Here is a 19,034-nt window from a genome sequence, read left to right as displayed (position 1 = left end):
CCGCTTCCCAAACACAAACACGAACATTTCAACTGTACGCTGACACGACAGACGCAAGTGTTTTGAGCACAGATTCTCTCTCTCAATGATGTTTGCCGCTTTACCAATTTCCCCCCTTTCGTTTTTATTAATTGTACATATTTTAAACCTATATGAAATAGCATTGATTTTAGAAGTCATTATTCTTAGGGCAAGTAAAACATTGATGAGGCTATTCAGGGATAATGACAATACAGGCAGTTAAAATATATTTCCAACAACTAACTTTGATTTAAGATAATCACAGGAACTGAACAGCCAGAATCCAAACAATAGAGCAATGTGATCCCCCCCAAAAAAGCCAATACAATTTTTTTTCCCCCTATTCAAGTAACAGAAATGGTGAAAAGCACTTCCCAGTTTCAGGTTATTAGAACTTTGTTGCACCTTGAAATTGATTAACTTAAGGAATGAGCTCAAAATATTTTTAGCAGTGATTTAACATTTATTTATACTATATTCTTAAGTGTAGTATTTCCTTTATGTGGAAATAGCGTCATTAGGTTTTCAATCAAAAAGGCACAGATACAGCTGCATGCATACACATACCAAACTTCTAGCAAGTTGCCATATATTTATGTGCTAGCCGTATGCAAAATAACTTCACAGGCCATAAGCCAAAACTCATTGTGGGAAATAATTAAAATGGACAATTCAGAAAACTTTACAAAAATACTTCTTTTTATTAAAAGCAGCAATTTCAAGCAGAACAATACACAGAATGTAAACATCACTAAGTTCAGCTCCAGCCTGCCGAACCTTTTGAGAAAGTCTACACTAAATGCATCTACCGTACTAGCGAGTTAACAGACTATATTAGAATTTGAAAATATATTTTCTACTTTGAATTAAGAAAAAGTAATTTATCGTAGTCTGTCCCAGCGCCAGATACTGGCATCGTCACACACAGCTATAAGGATACTACTATCCCTGCTAAAACTGGTTTGTCGAATGGCAGCAACACATTTAGGATGAGTAAGAGTCGTACACCTGTAAATAGAAGAAAATTATTCAGCTGCAGCATTAAATTTGCACTTGCTACTACATTACGGAGCGCTGTTTCACCAACCTCTTCCTTATGTGACCTAGGAGGAACTGAAGGGCAACAGGATTATGCCCTTCATGATGTATTTTGTATTCCAAATGTGGACTTGGGAAAGCAGTAATTTCCTGTTCACTGCCATTTCTCATCCACCCAAATTTCCGTTTGGAAGTACAGAAGCGCTGACTGAAGGCTTACTGAATCACTTTATTTAGGACTTGGTAATCAGTGTTCTCTCCCAGTGGTTAGGAATAAAATATTGTAATTGTGTGACTAAAGACTGCAGCATTTTCAGGAAGTTCATATGTTTATCTATACTGATATGCACACACCCCTATTCATATAGATTTACAGTGCATATATTATATAAAAATGTACAAATACCAAACCCGTTATATGTATAAAATGTATATATAAGACATGCTGTAAAATTGCCTGGCCACACAGGTGAGGAACTGGAAAGCCATACTGTTTCCTTTATATTCTCATTACTCTAGTCCTTTCACCCACCCAGCGCATCTTAATTCCACCTAATTAGTTTGTAAATTCTTTGTGGAACAAATTGTCTTTTACTGTATCTACCTCTGGTACCCAGCACAATCTGACTGGGGCCTCTTGGCCCTGCTGTAATATAAATAATAAATCAGCAAAAAATAATAAATGTTAACCTTCAGAGGCTCAGAATGTTTCTTACTTAGTAGGTAAAATGGGAAGTGACTAATACCATTAAAGATTTTCTACCATTATCAGTAAAGGAAAAAGGAAAGTACCCCAACTCCCTGCCTTAAAAATAAAATAAATAAATAAATGAATATTTAAGTACTCACTTGGCTTTATGAGGATCCTCTATTTCTAAATCCCAAACATAAAGTTTGCCAACCTGATTACCCAGAGCAAGCATCTTTAAAAGAAAGCAGAGGACACATTAGTTTTAAAATACTATCACAAAGAATGGAAGTCAGAATTTCATAAAGGCTCTACAGTTGATAAAATTGTGTGTGAATGTTGGAACATGAATGACTTCAGGACTTTGTTAGAGGGGTTAAAAACGCTATAAAATTCGCCTCCTTTTCCCCCTCTTTATTATCCATCTCTGCAGATGGGGGAGGAAGAGATCAGTAAACATAGCTTTGGTAGAAAATAAATATTTATTTCGTGGAACTTTTTGCACCAGGCAGAACCCTGAATGAAAAATCTGGAGCTCCTCCAGTTTCATATAAAGCCCCTGGCAGCAAACCATTTGTTTCTCAACATCACAGGAACCAAGACTTTTCCCATGCCCATAAACATGGAATTAATGAAAAGCTACGCACCTCCAAATACAGCCGAGTCAGAGCTCACACATACCTTTTGCCAGAAATCCATCGAAAACCTCATGTACCATATATCACACTGGCTGTAATCAAATCTCCCAAGTATGGTCACATTTGACTCACTGGGCTTGATTTTATCTATATCATCTTCCATTTTGCCAGGTTTCCAGCACACAATGGCATTTTCACAAGACTGGGGTGAAAAAATGGAAAAAAAAAAAATCACCTATATTTATAATTTATACTGCACATTCAGTTTAACTATACTTGTAAACAAAAGTTTAATCTCACAGCTTCCCCGATGACATTAAAAAAGTACAATTGGAAATCTCACCTCTGTCCTGAGATCATAGTCAGGTCACCAACACCACATCGCGGCCCGTCACTGGGAGCCTGCTGCCCTCACAGCTTCACCAGGTGACAGGACAGCAAGAGCCTGCCCTCCCTCACCTGCTTCAGGGGAATTCAACCCAATGTGCTCCAACACCTTTCCTGAGCAGTTTAAATTAACCTTCGTTTTAGGATTGTTCGCCCAATCCCTTCGACCAAAAGGATCACGCACGCACCAATTTCTGGCAACAAGGCAGTTGGACCGCCTAGTTTAATATCTGCAAGCCAACGTTCCTAGTGGACACAACACTCTAATCAAAGTTACTCCATTTATGGGAACCCTCATTTCTCCCTTTAGCAGCAGGATCCCTCATCGGCATCTCTATATTCTCTTTGTGTGCGTTCCACGCAGACTCTGGTTAGCTGGTATCCCTGTACTTTTAGTAGAGGTACAGCTCTAGTAACATCTTAACTTTTTAAGTACAAAGCTGCTTATCCACACATCGTAACGGTTCATAGAACCACAGAATGATTTAGGTTGGAAGGGACGTTAAAGATCATCCAGTTCCAACCCCCCTGCCCTGGGCAGGGACACCTCCCACCAGACCAGGTTGCTCCAAGCCCCGTCCAGCCTGGCCTTGAACCCCTCCAGGGATGGGGCAGCCACAGCTTCTCTGGGAAACCTGGGCCAGGAGCTCATCGCTCTCACAGGAAAGAATTTCTTCCTGATATCCCATCTAAATCTACCCTCCTTCAGTTTAAAACCTCTACCCTGTGTCCTATCATTACACTCCCTAATAAAGAGTCCCTCCCCATCTTTCCTGTAGGCCCCCTTTAGGGACTGGGAGGCCGCTATAAGGTCTCCCCAGAGCCTTCTCTTCTCCAGGCTGAACCTCCCCAACTCTCTCAGCCTGTCCTCACAGCAGAGGGGCTCCAGCCCTCTGATCACCTTCGCGGCCCTCCGCTGGACCCACTCCAAGGGGTCCATGTCTTTCCTGTGCTGAGGACTCCAAAGCTGGACGCAGTACTCCAGGTGGGGTCTCACCAGAGTAGAGGGGCAAAATCACCTCCCTCGACCTGCTGGCCGCTCTGCTGGGGATGCAGCCCAGGATGCAGTTGGCTTTCTGGGCTACAAGTGCACGTTGCTGGCTCATGTTGAGCTCCTCATCCACCAATGCCCCCAAGTCCTTCTCAGCATGGCTGCTCTCAGTAACAGTTGATAAAATTCACAACACACTCCATAAAATCATTGGACACAGCATACCAATTTAACCCAAGACCCAAATTCTAGTAAAACTTGTACTGTTTAAGACCCTCAAAACAAGCAAATATCAGTAACATAGCTGAAAAAGCTGCCACTTTACCTTGGAAAGAATTAGATCTCCCAACCATCGTACACAGTCAACATAGTTTCTATGTATGTCCCTCGTAGAAAAGTCAGGAAAGTGAATTTTCTGGGAAATAAAAGGCCTATAGAGAAAATTACCAAGTGAGGTCCAGAGAAACACAGAAGCACAAGTCTAATTTTTAATGGCCAGTTTTAAGATATCTCCATGTTAAAAGGACAAGCCTGTCGTCTTTGTTGTTTTAACAGTTCTACAGCAAAGTCTGCATGTTTTGTTGGGGTTTTTTGTGTTGTTTTTCGGTTTGTTTTTTGTTTTTTTTTTTAATATTGGGAACAGTCCCTGTTTTCATCCTTGTTCCTACTGAAGCAATGTTTCCCACTGTACAAGACTGTGCAGAGACAGTGCTAAACAAAACCACTCCTTCCGATGCTGAATACAGCTTTCATTGCCAAATACTTCAAGAACTAAAGCCCAGTTTTCCTGGTGCTGCTTCTGCAACATCTAAATTATTAAATAGAAAAGCACACTAAAAAAACCCCATCATTTTTTAAGAAAGCACGCCAAAAAAGCATCATTTACTATTTGGTAACATTACCAAAAAAAGCGAGAGTATTTTAACAGCTAGTTTCATTGCTGAACATGGTCAGTGTGTTTTAAACTCTTCAGTTCTCTCAATGGTTTAACTGTAAGTTAAGATTAAAAAGGTGGCAAACTTCATAAAGCAGGATTTATCTATCATGTACCCAATTGTTATGTTTACTTGACAATTTACTCATATCGGAGGTCAGATCAGAGAATCACGAAAATTAGGGTTATTACTACAGAAACAGTTTTGTGCCCACCCTTAAGTCAGAAAACAGATACCATAATTGTGATAACTGCTCAATATAAAACCTTTTGCTATATTTAATTAGACTGATTTGATTCCTTACTAGAAATTATGAAATGAGAGAAAGAAAAGCCACTGACATCCTGAAACACAGTGAAATACAAGCTTTAATTAAGAATGATGGAGATAATAATTCCAGACATTTTCTAGTCAAGCAGATAAGAAAGAATCAAGACATTTAAAAATAAAAGCGTCAGGACTTTAAATCTGAATTCAATAAAATTCAACCAAAGCAAAAATGAATAAAACACATCCGTCTAGAGAGATTATATATCCAGCACAATCCCCAGGTCACTCACTATCCCCCAGAACTCCCAATTTGGATAGAAATTAGCCCGGGCCATTGATGAGAATATTAATGTTTTGCAAAGACAGACAAGAAGATGCAGACCACATACCTGTTGGTTTTATTTGGGTTGTACTCATAAGACTCTTTGATGGCATTTATCATTCTCTTGGAATTAATTCTCCAGAGTTTTAGAGAGTGATCCATCCCACAGGACATGATTTTTTCACCAAGAAGATCATAATCCTATATATATGAAATAATTTTGAGGACCCCCAGCCTAAGCTGCATTATATCAACCGAAATATTCCATCATTTCCATCAAAACAGCATTTCTGGCGTAGAGAATACAATACAACTGTGTATTTCAAATAGAGAACTACTAGTAACTTAATCCTGCTCAGTGCAAAGCCACACAGTATCTTAATAATTATATTTACTCTTTCTCAAGAAAGAGAGGCATATTAAACAGCACTGACAGACCATGAATCTACTGCTAGTGCTCTCCCCTCAGTAAATTCCCTAGGTTTCATTTTATGGAGCAACTTTGGCAGAATTCCAGGGCTACAACATGGGTGATGACTATTTACAACCACAAAAGAATAATACAGTGTCGGGTCTTATATAGATGCATCCCTCACTTTTCAGGTCACACAACAGGAATGGAAACAGTTCTTAAAAGCAGCATATTAAAAGTCCACTACTCTATTTGGTATTTGCTGGGTACCAGCGTCTGTTCACAGCCACTGAAAAGCAGCATAACTCACCTGAAATAACTTCTTTCCTTCACTACCATGTCTCTCAAGGTTTATTTTCTCTTGCTGCTTTGATAAGACCTCAAGAACTTCAAAAGTGGGACCATCATGAAAACTTTTTACTCTTTCTAGCCCCACTGAGCTCTATTTTTTTTTTTAACTTCTAGGCTGCACTGTGAGAAAACTAGCTACCAAAACATAGAGAGAGTGAACACCTGTCCTGTTTATTGAGAGGTGGCCAGATCAAGCAAACCACCTTAGATTTAAACTTGTCTATCCCCTTAAAACAGTATTTATGCACTTTAGGTTTTTTCTTAAGTAGGTATAATATCAAAAACAGTGCACAAGAGTTGCATATTGTAAGCTTACTACCCTCTGTAAATCTAAATCACTGCCCCACAGTCTTCCACTTACTGCACTTAACACCTCATCCCTGTGCCCTTCTACTCCTCCAAATATTGCAACCAGCGTGTCTGTCTGGATGTTCCACAGTCTCAATGCATGATCTATAAAGAACAAATAAAATTACATGCTGCTTTTTATAGGTACATATGAATAATATATTTCAGCTTAACCACTTTCAATCAAGGGTGTTCATGTAAACATCAAAAAGGCACTTAATTCTTCTTCTCCACTTGTTAGAAACAACAAAGCTGCATTAACTAAAATTGCCGTTACAACTAAACTCCTGTTAGAGTAATTCTGTAATTGGAAAGTGCACCCACCACCCTTCCCTAGGGCCAGCCTCTAGCAAAAAATACACTTGGATCTTTAGATCACCCAAAAAGCAAAGAAGAGCCTGATCTTGGACACATATACTTTTATTCAGTCTTATCTGAAAAATAATTGTCTATATCAAAAAATGCTAGAATTCCTTTCAGCCATTTTTACACCAGCATTCAGAGAAGTTTTGATTTTCCATTTTTTTAATCGTTAAAATGTTATTCTTTATGAACCACAGACTGTAGGGATGGAGAAACTGTTTCTATAAACAATATGTATTCCAAAGTCAATCGGACTAATCCACTTGTTTAAATAAAGTTTTAACAATTTCTAATGAAGAACCTCTACTGCATTTCCTATTCGGAAGTGGGAACCTCTAGTGTATTTCCCTTTTGGGTTCCACAAGTACACCAACTGGAAGGCCACGCAATCCCAAATATTTCCCTCTTTTTCTATTCATCTCTCAGCCAAGCAGTTCCGAGACTCTAATATCTACTGCCTCGTGCCCTCTCGGAAATAGTACCCAGTCCAGAGACTGCACATTAAAATTTGTAGTACTGCTGTTGATACCATAATGTTATTAAAAAGAGAACCTAAAAAATATACAGAACTCAAGAAATTCAACATTACAGACCCACAGCACAAACGTTACAGTTGCAAGAATCATAGAGGTTCCCAACTCCTGTTCTCGTGTAGCTTCATCAGAAATACCACATACGCTAAAGTCGGAAGTCCCCTTATGTGAACGTTTTCCCCTCTAGCATTCCTGAAGGCTTGCTCTTGTGGCAGATCAAATATTCCCTAACTTAACAAAACAGTCAAGATCAGGAAGTTGTGACTGTTTAGTTATTGTGGACAAGCCCTTAAGACACCATACCAAAACCTCACTTCTCCCTTCACTAATACGCTTTTTACACAAAGTCCAATTTAGGTCAGAGCTGCTCCTAAGCGATGGAGAATCGAAGTTTTCCCCATGAACACAGTAGTGAATGCTGTCCGCGACATTAAAACATCCCCACTAGATGGCAACACGATTCAACAACTGAAAAAATTTAACTCAACTGTTGGAAAGCAGAGAGCAACCCCAATGCTCATGTTTCTTCTTTCCTAAAAGCAGCACCGTTCACGATCCCTTTGGACCACAGGTGGAGTTATGTTAATTGTAGGCCATGGATTTACTACGTACAAGATATATAGACAGAAAAGAGCAAGACTTGTTCTAGACTTTCAAGGTAAACTTGTTCAGTGCCATTCATAAAAAACTTCACTGAGGTTTTGGCCATTTTCAAGACCAAAATCCAATCCAAAATTTATTAAAAAAAAAAGTATTATTTTTCCTCACCTTTGCTTACAGATAAAAGGAGATTTGGATCTCTTGGATGGAATTTCAGTTCATTGATTGCATTTCCATGGCCCACGTAGTGCTGGGATAGAATTCAGAGACCAAGTTATCATTTCCCCTCATGTTTACATACATTTAGAAGACAGAAGTTTCATGCCTTACTGAAACATGGGCTGTATCTCAAAGTTTGGAGCACTCACCTTTATGCACTGCATTGTAATAGGATTAATTATCCTAATAATACCCCTGGACCCTGCCACAGCCAGAAGAGGATGGCTCGTATTGCTGTCATATGTCCACGCACAGGTGTAGAAATTTTCATCTGCCTATAACATCTCACGTTAAGGAACACAGAAGAAACAGAAGGGGTTTTTGTTTGTTTGTTTTTTAAACAATGTGATTTTTTTTTTTAAAGTAAATTTGTTGCTATTTTATGCCCAGGAGTCTCTGCTGGACCCAATAAAAAAAAAGATACATATTTGTTTATACATCTGCAAACACAAACACCACCACCTTTTCCATAGATGCCAGTTTCCTCGCTTCTATTCCATAACATAGAAGGAACACCTGCTCTCTCATGGCATCACTTTTCAATCTCTTTCTCCAAAACATTTGAAGATTGGGAATAAAATGAGGATGACTCAAGACTGAGTTCAAAAGTTATTGATGCGTATACTGCAAATGATTAACACAAGTTATTACCACTTCAGAGCATGAAACGTGATTCTTGGGCTTTAAACCCAGTTCCAACTCACAGGGAAACTGAGACCACCGTAAAGCAGTGAATGTCAAACATTACACAAATATTAGTGTTGGGAAGATTAAACTGATGGAGAATCAGTTTTCACATATTTTAATACAGCATGGTCCATGAGTTTGCATTTTTAATATTTTTTCAATAGGAGGGACTCTAGGATGTGGGAAAGAGGCGAGACTTGGACCTAACATAAGGAATGTGCCACATGAGCAAAGTATTAAATCACAGACAAAACCTTCTTGTGCTTTTTCTTACAAAGCCTCTTCATTTTTGATAAAGAGGAAGCAAACAAGTGGCTTTAAAGGATACATCAGCATCCACATAGGACTGCAGCAGACGGATTTCTCCTTGGGAATGACATTCGTATAAAGTAACCTGGAGGAAAAAAAAAAAAGTGGGAGAGATTGCTGCTTACTTGTGATATTTCAAAAGGAAATCACATGCACCTGTGTATTGACTTCCTGATGGGGAGAGGTAGTGTGCCTTTATGGTTTAGGTCTCATCCATCATCCCTTTATTTCTAACAGGTGGAAATGGTCTAATAAAAGAATGCTCACAGCAATCTCAGTAAAGCACCGCTCCAGACTTGTCACCAGTCCTTCCCAGATATTTATTATTTCAATTGTCTTAGTAAGATTATACTCTATTTGGAATTAGTTACTGCAGCCATCTCTAACATGACTTGGTCTTTTAATGAGCCATTGGATACCTTGTTCAATCTTAGTTTAGCACTTTTGGTAACCGCCAAGCGGAACAAACCTGGAAATGAAAGGTTTCTTGTTTATTCACATCACTTGCACAGAATGCACTTCAGGAGTTATTTTCAAGACTGAAATGACATAGACCCTTGTTCAGAAAAAGCCTATAAATTCACTCCATACAGGCCACTAATTTAGCTACTGAGCTGCCTGGCACCACTGCAGACACTTCTCATCCCATTTTAGAGCATATGACCTTTTGGAAACAATAACATCTAAGAAGAGTGATTTTAGCAAGAAGATACATTTATCCACCTCCCTTCTTTAGCCCATATTTTATACTACTGAAGGATTATTTTTTTTTGCTTTACTATATAGGCTACTTCCTAAATAGCTCACACGTGACTTCATAAAACAATCCAGAGGATGCAACTCTCCCAGACAACAGATGCTAGAGACCTGAGAAATAAAGCTTTCTATATGAAGTATCCTGTGTCCGTCTTAAACAAGGGTAAAGGGATTGGTTGGGAAAAAAAAAAAAAAAAAAAGAATGCAAGCAGAACCACACAGAATGGTTAAAAACAGATTACTCACTCTGTTGCTGCCTACAGTGGCAAAAACGAGAGGATCACCTTCTTTACTATGCCAGTTAAACTGGACTCCAAACAAAGGCTGACCATGGTCCTCCTGTAGATGTAAAGTAAGAGTAGAGACAAAAAAAATAAAACCCACAAGCATATTATTTCAGTGAAATTCAGCCGTGGTGGTAAACAGTTGAACTGATATGTTTTCTTCATCAAAATACTGGGTTCACATCCAGTATAATTTCAGATAGTGAACGGTTAAAAAGAACAGTTTTGTAACATCACATTTTAACATGGCTGTCCCAAGGGAATTTAAAGGAATATTCTGACATGCCCCTCCTTCTTTTCTCCCCCCCCCCCCAAGCTTTTAAAAAAAATGAAGAGGAAGGACTGTTGTCTCATAGTCATGGCCAGAAGCTGGCAGAACTCCTGAGTTACATTTGCAGCTCCGCTACTTTGTTTTGCAATTTCCAACAAGGCAACCCCCACGTCTAAGGCCACATCTACATGCATTTTATACTGTTACCATTACTTCCACACAAAGATTCACAATTTCAGAGAAGAATTATACTGGTATAAGGGTGGAGAAGGGCCACAATGAACTATTATAGCACAGTTAGGTCTTGCAACTCTATCAGAGACACGACGAACTCTCTCCAGCGTGTCACAATGCTGCTGCAAAGTTCATGTCTACAAAGCGTTTTCAGGTTGCCTTCACAAACAGTTACCAGAGAAATGCCAAGTATTATTTTTATACAGCTTACATCAGTTTAATAGAGAAAAAAGAAGCAGATATGTTTATGAATTGTGATGAATATGGTGGTGCTTGTTAATAATTGATAACAGTATTTTGGCCTGTCCTGACAGGATGTTTTCAGTAAGAATAATGTTCATTAAAGTGCCTCCCCACAGGGGACTGTCTGGGACAGCGCAGGCAGGAAGGAAGTGTCTCATGACGGCTGTTAAGCAGCCTTCAAATGGCAGTGCTTCAGAGGCAACAGGAGAAATATTAGCCCTGGCAGCTCTGCCCTATCCACGAACTAAAGAATAAATTTGAGGAGGGGGTGTGGGTGAGGAGCCCAACGCGACTCAGAGAAAAAAAAAAAGTAAGTCTGGAAGAATTTAAAATAGCATTATTTACTGAGAAAGGCAGTATCTGTTACTAACAGACATAGCTAGAAAGGAAGGAGAGAATCTTTCAGAGATGAAGGCCCTCCTGCAATTCTCAAAGAGTTGGTAACTACTTTCAAAGCTGAATACAGATTAAAAAGAATTGTTCGAAGTTTAACTCAAAGTAGTACGCTCCATAACGTAACATGACAGAACAGACTAGTGGTTTTCTGATGAGGCATATGGGCTACTAGCTAACAGAAAAGTAGCAAGGTTATAAGTGACCCCAGGACAGAGGGAAAAAGCAGGTATCCATCATCTGTAAAGTATTATAGTTTAATTAGACATGAAGAACCAGTAAGAACTCAATGAGTGAGATATGAGGAAAACTGCATACACAAGGCCATGATTTCTAGTGTCCAATAAAGTTATGAATTTTACTCTCTAGGCTTATTTTTTGAGTGTATTTAAGTCTTCATTGAAAAGAACGGCTGAGAGGTCAAATACAGAATACTTTAAAAAAAAATCCACTAATAATTAGTTGGGTTTGAATTTCTGTTTCAAAAAATTCATGGTGAATACCACAGTTTCTGACATACTACATGAAGGTAATACAAGTAAAATGCATGGATTCTTACTGCTTTATTACAGAGACATATTATCAAGTTTTGCCCTTGTTTTTCTGGAATAACCTTGTTCTTTGCCACATGCACTGTTTCTGATAAATTTAGTGAAATGGGAAAAGTTAAGAGGAAGATGTTTTTCTCCCTCAAGATAGGATATTTTTCCAGCATAAGTTGTGATAAAGTTGTGATTAAGTTGTGATTTTCTAGGTAAGACCCAAACAAGGGTGATATGTTATAAATAGAGATACAACAGAGGGCTATATTGTTTCTGTATTTCTATATTTGAGTACATACCTGAAGTATTTAGTAAGCTTTTTCAAAGACAACCTATTTCCCTGGAAAAATTACTCTGCGAGACAAATGTCTTTAGACTTCTTACATCATCTGCACTACATTCCCCACATTGAGTGCTGCAACCTCGAAGAGCCTGTCCGCACATATTGCCGTTTTTTTGGTGTTTAATGGATGAAGGAGTGAGGCAGAGGTTCTTGCAGGACATCACTAAGGTATCTGAAGAAGTTATGCTCAGCTCATTTAAGCTACCACCATCCTCACCGGTCAGAGAGAGCATATAGCTATTTTGATACCTGTCTGCTCAAATTTTTGTCCCAAGTGCTAAACAATGAAGCAGGTTTTTAAAAACATTATACTTCTAGCTGCTGCACGTTATGGTTATCCTGATATACCAAGCAATCTGACCACAGGTTTGTACAGACAGAAGAGTTTCACCCAGATACTGGTCCAAAAGTAGAACTGTGAAACACCATCTTGACCCCAGTATGAATAAAGGGCACAAACACCAAAGTACTCAGGTTCTTCGTGCACCAAAGAAAGAAAGCAGAGGCAAAAAATAGACCTACAATTGTTACAAAAGCAAATAAATAAATAATCAATGGTTTAGTTCTGCCCTTATTCACTCAATGCCAACTCAGGTTCAGTCAGAGAATAACCATAGAATTGGCTGTTGCTATGATCGTAAGACTAGACCTGTTCTTAGACTGAAGGCAGCAAAGTAAATCCTGTGCCAACACAAAAAATAATCACCTGCAATGACGCGAACACATTTTAGTACCCTGTCACCCACGCTGCCAGCAGGGAACCAACTGACCACACACGCATTTCCAGTTCCCAGAAGTGGAAGCAAGCCATTATTGCCAGCGGCTTTAGTTACTTCTCCTTTACACATCAACAAGGTAGAATCTTGCGTGTGGTTGGTTACTGATTCCCAGCTCAGGGGACAGCGAGTAGAAGCCGAGAGACACCACCGGACTGCTAACAATGCCTGAGCCCCACCCTTAGCAAGAGCAAAGGGTAGGGCAAATAATAGCACTGTTTTAAACACAAAGCACATCAAAGCAGAATATACACTGTTCTTTGTTGAAGATCTATAAGCAAAACATACATGGATGTATGTGAGGATGTGCATCTGTTAGCTCTATATGCTAATTTATAAACTACATTTCCATTCAGCCCACAGAGCAAAAACTTTCAGTACACCTTACAGTAATTTAGTACTTCAAAAAGGAAAAAAAAAAAAAAAAAGGTAGTTATTGCCTGTCATTTTCCAAGTTATATTTTTGTTTTCCTGATGCTTAAATTTCAGTCAAAATAACTTCCACGGTAGTGTTTAAAAAGCATATTTAGCAAGCACTGACTCTTTCAGGCTGAATCATAACCATTTAACATTCAAAGCAGACAGTAATGGCCATATTTCTTTGCTTCTCCAAGGAAGCAAAGTAAAAAGCAAAATAAGAGGGAAAAACAAGAGCAAGAACGTGGAAAACCACATAGTTTATACATTCCTAAAGAATATTAAAATAAATGTTCATGGTTTTAAATTGTGGTGACTTTTCATTAATTTCAGTACATGCACATTGCAGCACAGTTCAAAGACATATAAACTATGGGATATATGATGTGATCTCCAAAGAGCCAGAAGTGTCTTTCTGAACCCACATACAACATTCAATTGTTAGAGTTTATCTACACAGTATCTGCAAAACTAGTAGGAAGGAACAGGATAAAGAAAAGAGAGGCTTCCTCAAACACGAAGTAAAAAGGAGTTACCAAATTTGGCTGCTACATAATCTTTGTATTAACACGCACGTTTATTATTATTAGCATTAATTTCAGTTCAAAGAGAAATGGGGGGGGGGGGGGAGATAATAGAAATATCCCACTTAGCTGAAACGCTACATTTACTCTCTCACAGCTTGACTCCACTTGCACAGGAATCTGTTCCCAGGCCCTGATCCAAATCCGCAGAAGTCAGGGATTGCTTAACTTCATAGGGTCACCCTACAGTGGGGCCTGGGTTAAAGCTGGGGTGAGGGATTGTTCTGTTTTCCCAGAAGACACTTGAAAAGCACTAGCTACTTTGGAATATTTGGTCTGCAGATAGAAAACAAATATGCTTAGCAAAACTCAGAACTTGTTAAATGTTTGGGTGCTGAAAGGCCTGCGCTTGTATTTGAAGCATGACTTGAAGCCACAAAAAGCACTGCCTGCGGGGGCGATTCATGCGAATCGCAGGAACAGCTGCCTACCTAGGCAAAAATGAAAGACTTTCCCTTCCTCCTACACCCCGAAAGGACTGGAGATAATTCTTATACTTCAAAAAACACATTAAGATCAACTTATTTCCCAGATACTTTTGTCAGTATAACTTCAGATCACAGTTTCTCCAGTGGCAAAGCTCCTTTATGAGGTTTCCATGCTCCAAATCTCTCATCCCCTCCTGCTCGGCTACCCCAGAGTTTCAGTAAGGCTTTCTGAAGCCAAAGTTCAAAAACAGCTACATCAGCAGAGCTCAATAGTTAAGCGTGGGGGAATGACAAAAACCTCTTAAAGCAATTCTGCAGAAAATACCCACTATGGAACTGTACACATCCTCTTGTCAGCTAAATATAAAGTTTAACAGAACTCCCATCTTGTTCCAGACACAGTCTTTATTTAGAAATCTTATAAAAATCAAATCAGATGGCATATTTACAGCTTCTGCCACATAAATATCCCACACAGGGCTGGGGAATGAAAGAACAACATCCTGACAGCGTAAAAGAATCACAGAAAATTCATTCAGTTCACCATAGTCTGTCACCAGTGCAGAGGAAAACAATAATACCCTAAAACACAAGAATGGGGAGTAAAGACCATGAATCCACATCCCTTAACACCACCGGGTATTACATGGTAAAATCACTATGACCCAGATCAGGTGCAAACACATAATCACAACGCTCAAAATAAATTAACCAAATTGCACTGTATAGCATTTTTGACGACTGCCAGAGGACAGAAAATATCTGATCTGATAAGTGTGAGGAAAAAGCTACTCCAAGACTGTTGTGTTGGGTTTTGGTTTTTTAAAACTACATTTCAACAGGTGGGAAAATCTGTACAGGTTCTGTGGATCAAGTTGTCACAGATTTTGTTTTATTTGAATTTGTTTATCCAGTTTCTTATCTTTATCTCAAGCAACTACAGCTTCAATGAAATACATAATTGTAACATATCACACATAACTTTGCAAACCTGTATAAAATTTGGGTTAACTGCAGCACTACCTACTGTTTCCTATTTCTCAGTATCCCCTTTCTTCAAAACTTCAGCTATTCCAAATAAGAAAAGTACTTTCTTCAAATAAGCATGGAACGTAATTGTATATGGATATTTAAACATATCTATCTTGATACTGTCTCACAGTCAACATTAACATTACCGCCAGCAAGCGGTGCCCAGCATTCCCATGTTAAAGCTTACATATACCTACCTTTAGGCTATTTACACATTTGAAGGAATATTTGCACTTCTTTGACTTCCATTTTCCTTTCCCCCAGCTTTTTCTTCCCGGCGCATTTGGAGTGTTTGTTGGTGTATCAGGGCGTTCGGTGTTAGTACCGCTTTCAATACTAACGGCATCATCCTGAAACCATTTAAATTATAGAGAATGTAATAAAGATATCATTAACTGCTGTATAAATTCAACTAATTTTGCAGCACTTGGCCTTTTCACTTTTCCTTCTCCTCCATAAGAACAGAAGATCTCCTAGGACATGGTGTTATTTAGATTCACGTATTTAAACCTATTACTAACATAATAGCATTCCTCCCTAGAAACAGAACATGAGTCACATGAGGACTAATCCAAGAGGGACAGACGTGAACTGTGATCTAGTGAAGTTTCTTCAGAATACTAGTAGCTGCTCTTAAGAAAATGCCTAAAGTAAGTGGTCGCTTTCCCTAGGAAATATCTTTGACGTAGATGAAATAAGTACTTTAAAAGTACTCAAGGAAGAGGTTGTTTCTGTAAAAACATTATGTTTAGCCATACCAAGAATCTAAGCCTTCTGACACTTGTGTACGCCCTCAGCAGCACCAGACACAGCACAGCTCTGCAATGTCAGCACTGCCACTGGAAGAGGAAGTCCCACCTCTCCCTTCTGCTCTTTCCTATAGATACTTGCTTCAACTAAAAGCTAAGTTAAAAGAAAACAAAACCAAAAATAAAATTAGCTTGCTGTCTGATCAGCTAACTAATCCAACGGGCCTTCCAACTGCCATCAGCCAGAGCTAAGGTAAGGATGGGGAGAGCTGAAGAAAGGGGTGTGCAAAACAACCCATCCAGTCACTGTGCAGCTTTACATCAGCTTTGGGCAATTAACAGAAACTACAATTTCATATGCCATTTGACTGCAGGGCACTACTCAAAAGGACATTTCTATTCTCTGCATCACCCATCACAGTGCACTTCACTTGCATCATAACTGGCAACCCCGTGCTTCCATGTAAGTAAATTCATGTTGTTAAAAATCAACCTTTTTTATTCTTCTGGCAAAATAGTCTGTTCAGTTTCCATCGGAGTAAGGAGGGAAAAGAACTCATCCCAAAGCCATGTGACTTCTAGATCTGAACTAAGGGAGACAGAGGCAGACAACAGCCTGCCACTGGAAGAGATTAAGTGTAACATGAAGCTGCAGCAGGAGCTCCACTAGGAACATGAAATAAGGTCAACTATAAACATTAATACACTAATTCCCACCAAACATTTATTCTCTGTCCCAGTTTTATATCTGTATCATCAGAAGCCAGGAGAGGCATACTGGTCTTTCTTTGCCCAACAACTCTGAAAAATCAGGACACTGAGAGGAGAAACAGCAGGAGAGACAAGACACAAGGCTGTAAGTGAACTGCCCAAACCTGGAGTTACTCCCTTCATGTTGCACCCCTAGAAAAGCCAACCCTCCTCTAATATACATAAGTGAGTTTAACAATTTTTATGGCTTCCAGTTTCTCCTCCTTTACCCTAAGAAATTTCAGAGCTTGCCAAATTCTCATCTCCCAAGCACACTTGCTAGCCGGGGCTGTAATACTTCACAAGCCTGATGTTTTCTCTGGACTAGTCAGATATTGTCAATATAGGAACACCAGGAACCTGGTATGATGCAACTACCCTGAGTACCTGCAACTACAACTCAACCAACAAACCTGCACCCAGGATACCTGTGGAACAAAATACATCCCTTCTCCAAATCAACACCATTAAGCCAACTTATAAACAGAATCCCTGTCTTTCAGGAGTAGTGGAGTCCAGTAACAAACTGTTGAAACAGGAGTCCTTTCATCATTGAGCCAGATCGCGTTTTCAATAACTAGACAGCCCACCTTCAGTGGCCACTGATAGCCTTCAACAGGCACTCAAAGCAAACCTGAATGCCTTTGTCACCAAATTACACTTGGATTCACAAAAGCTGCTGAGCAGTAAAAAAAGATTCAGTAACAGCAGTATGGAGCACCTTGAACCTGTCTGTCGCCTCACAAGCACTTCCGCGGGTTATGGGGGTTGTGGTCCAGATCCTTCACTTTCTAGATAACTAGAAAAAAAACCCACACTGCATAAAGCTAATACCCAAATAATATCCCCTGCTCAGTAACTACATAACATGACTGCTAAATATCTCAAACTGTTTGTCTTTCAAGTATCAAGCTATGCTGTATCAATCACTTTACCTTTGTTCTGAACACTAGACTGTAGGCGAATTTAGAGATTACAGCCCTCAGCCCCCGCCTTCTGCTGACAGAAGCTTATGAGCACTATCCCCTATTCCTCATTCACCAAAGGGCTGCACGTACAAATTTATGCTGCAGGTTACTCTGAAACGTGATGGTGAAGACGAAAAATGGGAAATTTTGCTGTTTTGCAGGGGAAAAAAAAAAAAAAGGAAAAAAAAAAAGTCTGACATTTTGAAGCGGACTTCAAGAGCTTGGGCCTCAAATTCTCCCTCACCCACGTGGAGGAACCGTGACTGTCTCACCCCCAGACCCACGCCGGTCTCTCCCACCCGGGCCTCCCGCCTGCCTGGAGGGGCGGCCACCGAGCCGGAGCGGGCAGGCTGACACCCTCCGCCCCCTCTTCGCCCCCGGCCCCTCTCCGGCCCGGCATGGGCCCCCCTCGTCCCGCCGGGGTCCGACGGGCACCTCAGCCAGCGAGACAGCCGCGAGGGGCCCGACCCCGGGAGGCTCCTCCTCACGGGGAGGCTCGGCCTCGGGAGGTCCCTCACGGCGGGGCCCGGCCGTTCCCCCTCGCCTCAGCGCTCCCGCCCCCGGCGCGAGGCCCCGCGGGCTCCCGCCTCACCGCCCCTCCCCCGCCCCCACTCCCCCGTCCCAGCCTCACATTCTCGTCGCCGGACAGGTCCCCAGGGTTGCTGTTCTCGTCGCTGCTCAGCTTCTGCTTCTTCGCGGGCATCTCACCCCCCGCTCCCGCCGATGCCGCCGCCGCCGGGGCTTCTCCCCGCTCAGACATCTTCCCCGCCCCCCAACCCCGCCACGCAGCCGCAAAGCGCGGACGGGGAGGTCGAAACGCCTGCCGTAAAGCAAGTCCCCGCCGCCGGCCGGGCACGGCGGGCTGCCACACTGCTGAAAAAGCGCTCTTCCCGCGCCCGGCGTCGGGCTGAGGGGACGGACCGCCCCCGCCCGGCCGCGGCGGGGCTGGGCCTTAAATTAACCTATCTTTTAACAGTTAAAGATGGCACTTTATATCGCTGCCAGGCCAGGCAGGGCTGGCCGAGGATGCTTGTGAGGTAGAAACAAGCGGTCCCTGTCGTCATGGGTGTTAATGGTCCCTCTGTCCGTCTTCGCGCGGTTCTCCAGGGCCGTTTCTCTTGCCGAGTGGGTTTGGGTTTCTTTTGTTCTCTT

At 40.8% G+C, this 19,034-nt stretch overlaps 1 protein-coding gene across 1 annotated transcript; it reads right to left on the bottom strand.

Moving 5' to 3' along the window:
• Positions 1-699: 699 nt before the first annotated feature.
• EED (embryonic ectoderm development) lies at positions 700-18,644 on the bottom strand. Its single transcript, XM_054183354.1, has 12 exons — positions 18,514-18,644; positions 15,613-15,765; positions 10,115-10,207; positions 9,132-9,197; positions 8,266-8,391; positions 8,066-8,147; positions 6,415-6,506; positions 5,358-5,491; positions 4,089-4,194; positions 2,429-2,587; positions 1,909-1,982; positions 700-1,029 (listed from the first exon to the last, which is right to left on the bottom strand). The coding sequence occupies exons 1-12, from the start codon at positions 18,640-18,642 to the stop codon at positions 903-905; spliced, it is 1,341 nt and encodes a 446-aa protein (XP_054039329.1). The 5' UTR covers positions 18,643-18,644; the 3' UTR covers positions 700-902.
• Between the last annotated feature and the right edge of the window lie 390 nt (positions 18,645-19,034).

Source organism: Rissa tridactyla, chromosome 1 (genome assembly GCF_028500815.1).
Source record: "Rissa tridactyla isolate bRisTri1 chromosome 1, bRisTri1.patW.cur.20221130, whole genome shotgun sequence".
Classification (NCBI taxonomy): Eukaryota; Metazoa; Chordata; class Aves; order Charadriiformes; family Laridae; genus Rissa; species Rissa tridactyla.
Note: the sequence above shows the minus strand (reverse complement) of the source record. Positions and strands in the feature narration are given on the sequence as shown.

What these genes read in the sequence shown, in the direction of transcription:
- EED (XM_054183354.1), bottom strand. Translation starts at nt 18,642, where the DNA reads ATGTCTGAGCGGGGAGAAGCCCCGGCGGCGGCGGCATCGGCGGGAGCG. An exon ending in GGGATGAGGTGTTAAGTGCA is followed by an intron (nt 5,492 to 6,414) that starts GTAAGTGGAAGA and finishes TCATATATATAG; the next exon opens with GATTATGATCTTCTTGGTGA. An exon ending in GAGGATCCTCATAAAGCCAA is followed by an intron (nt 1,030 to 1,908) that starts GTGAGTACTTAA and finishes TTCTATTTACAG; the next exon opens with GTGTACGACTCTTACTCATC.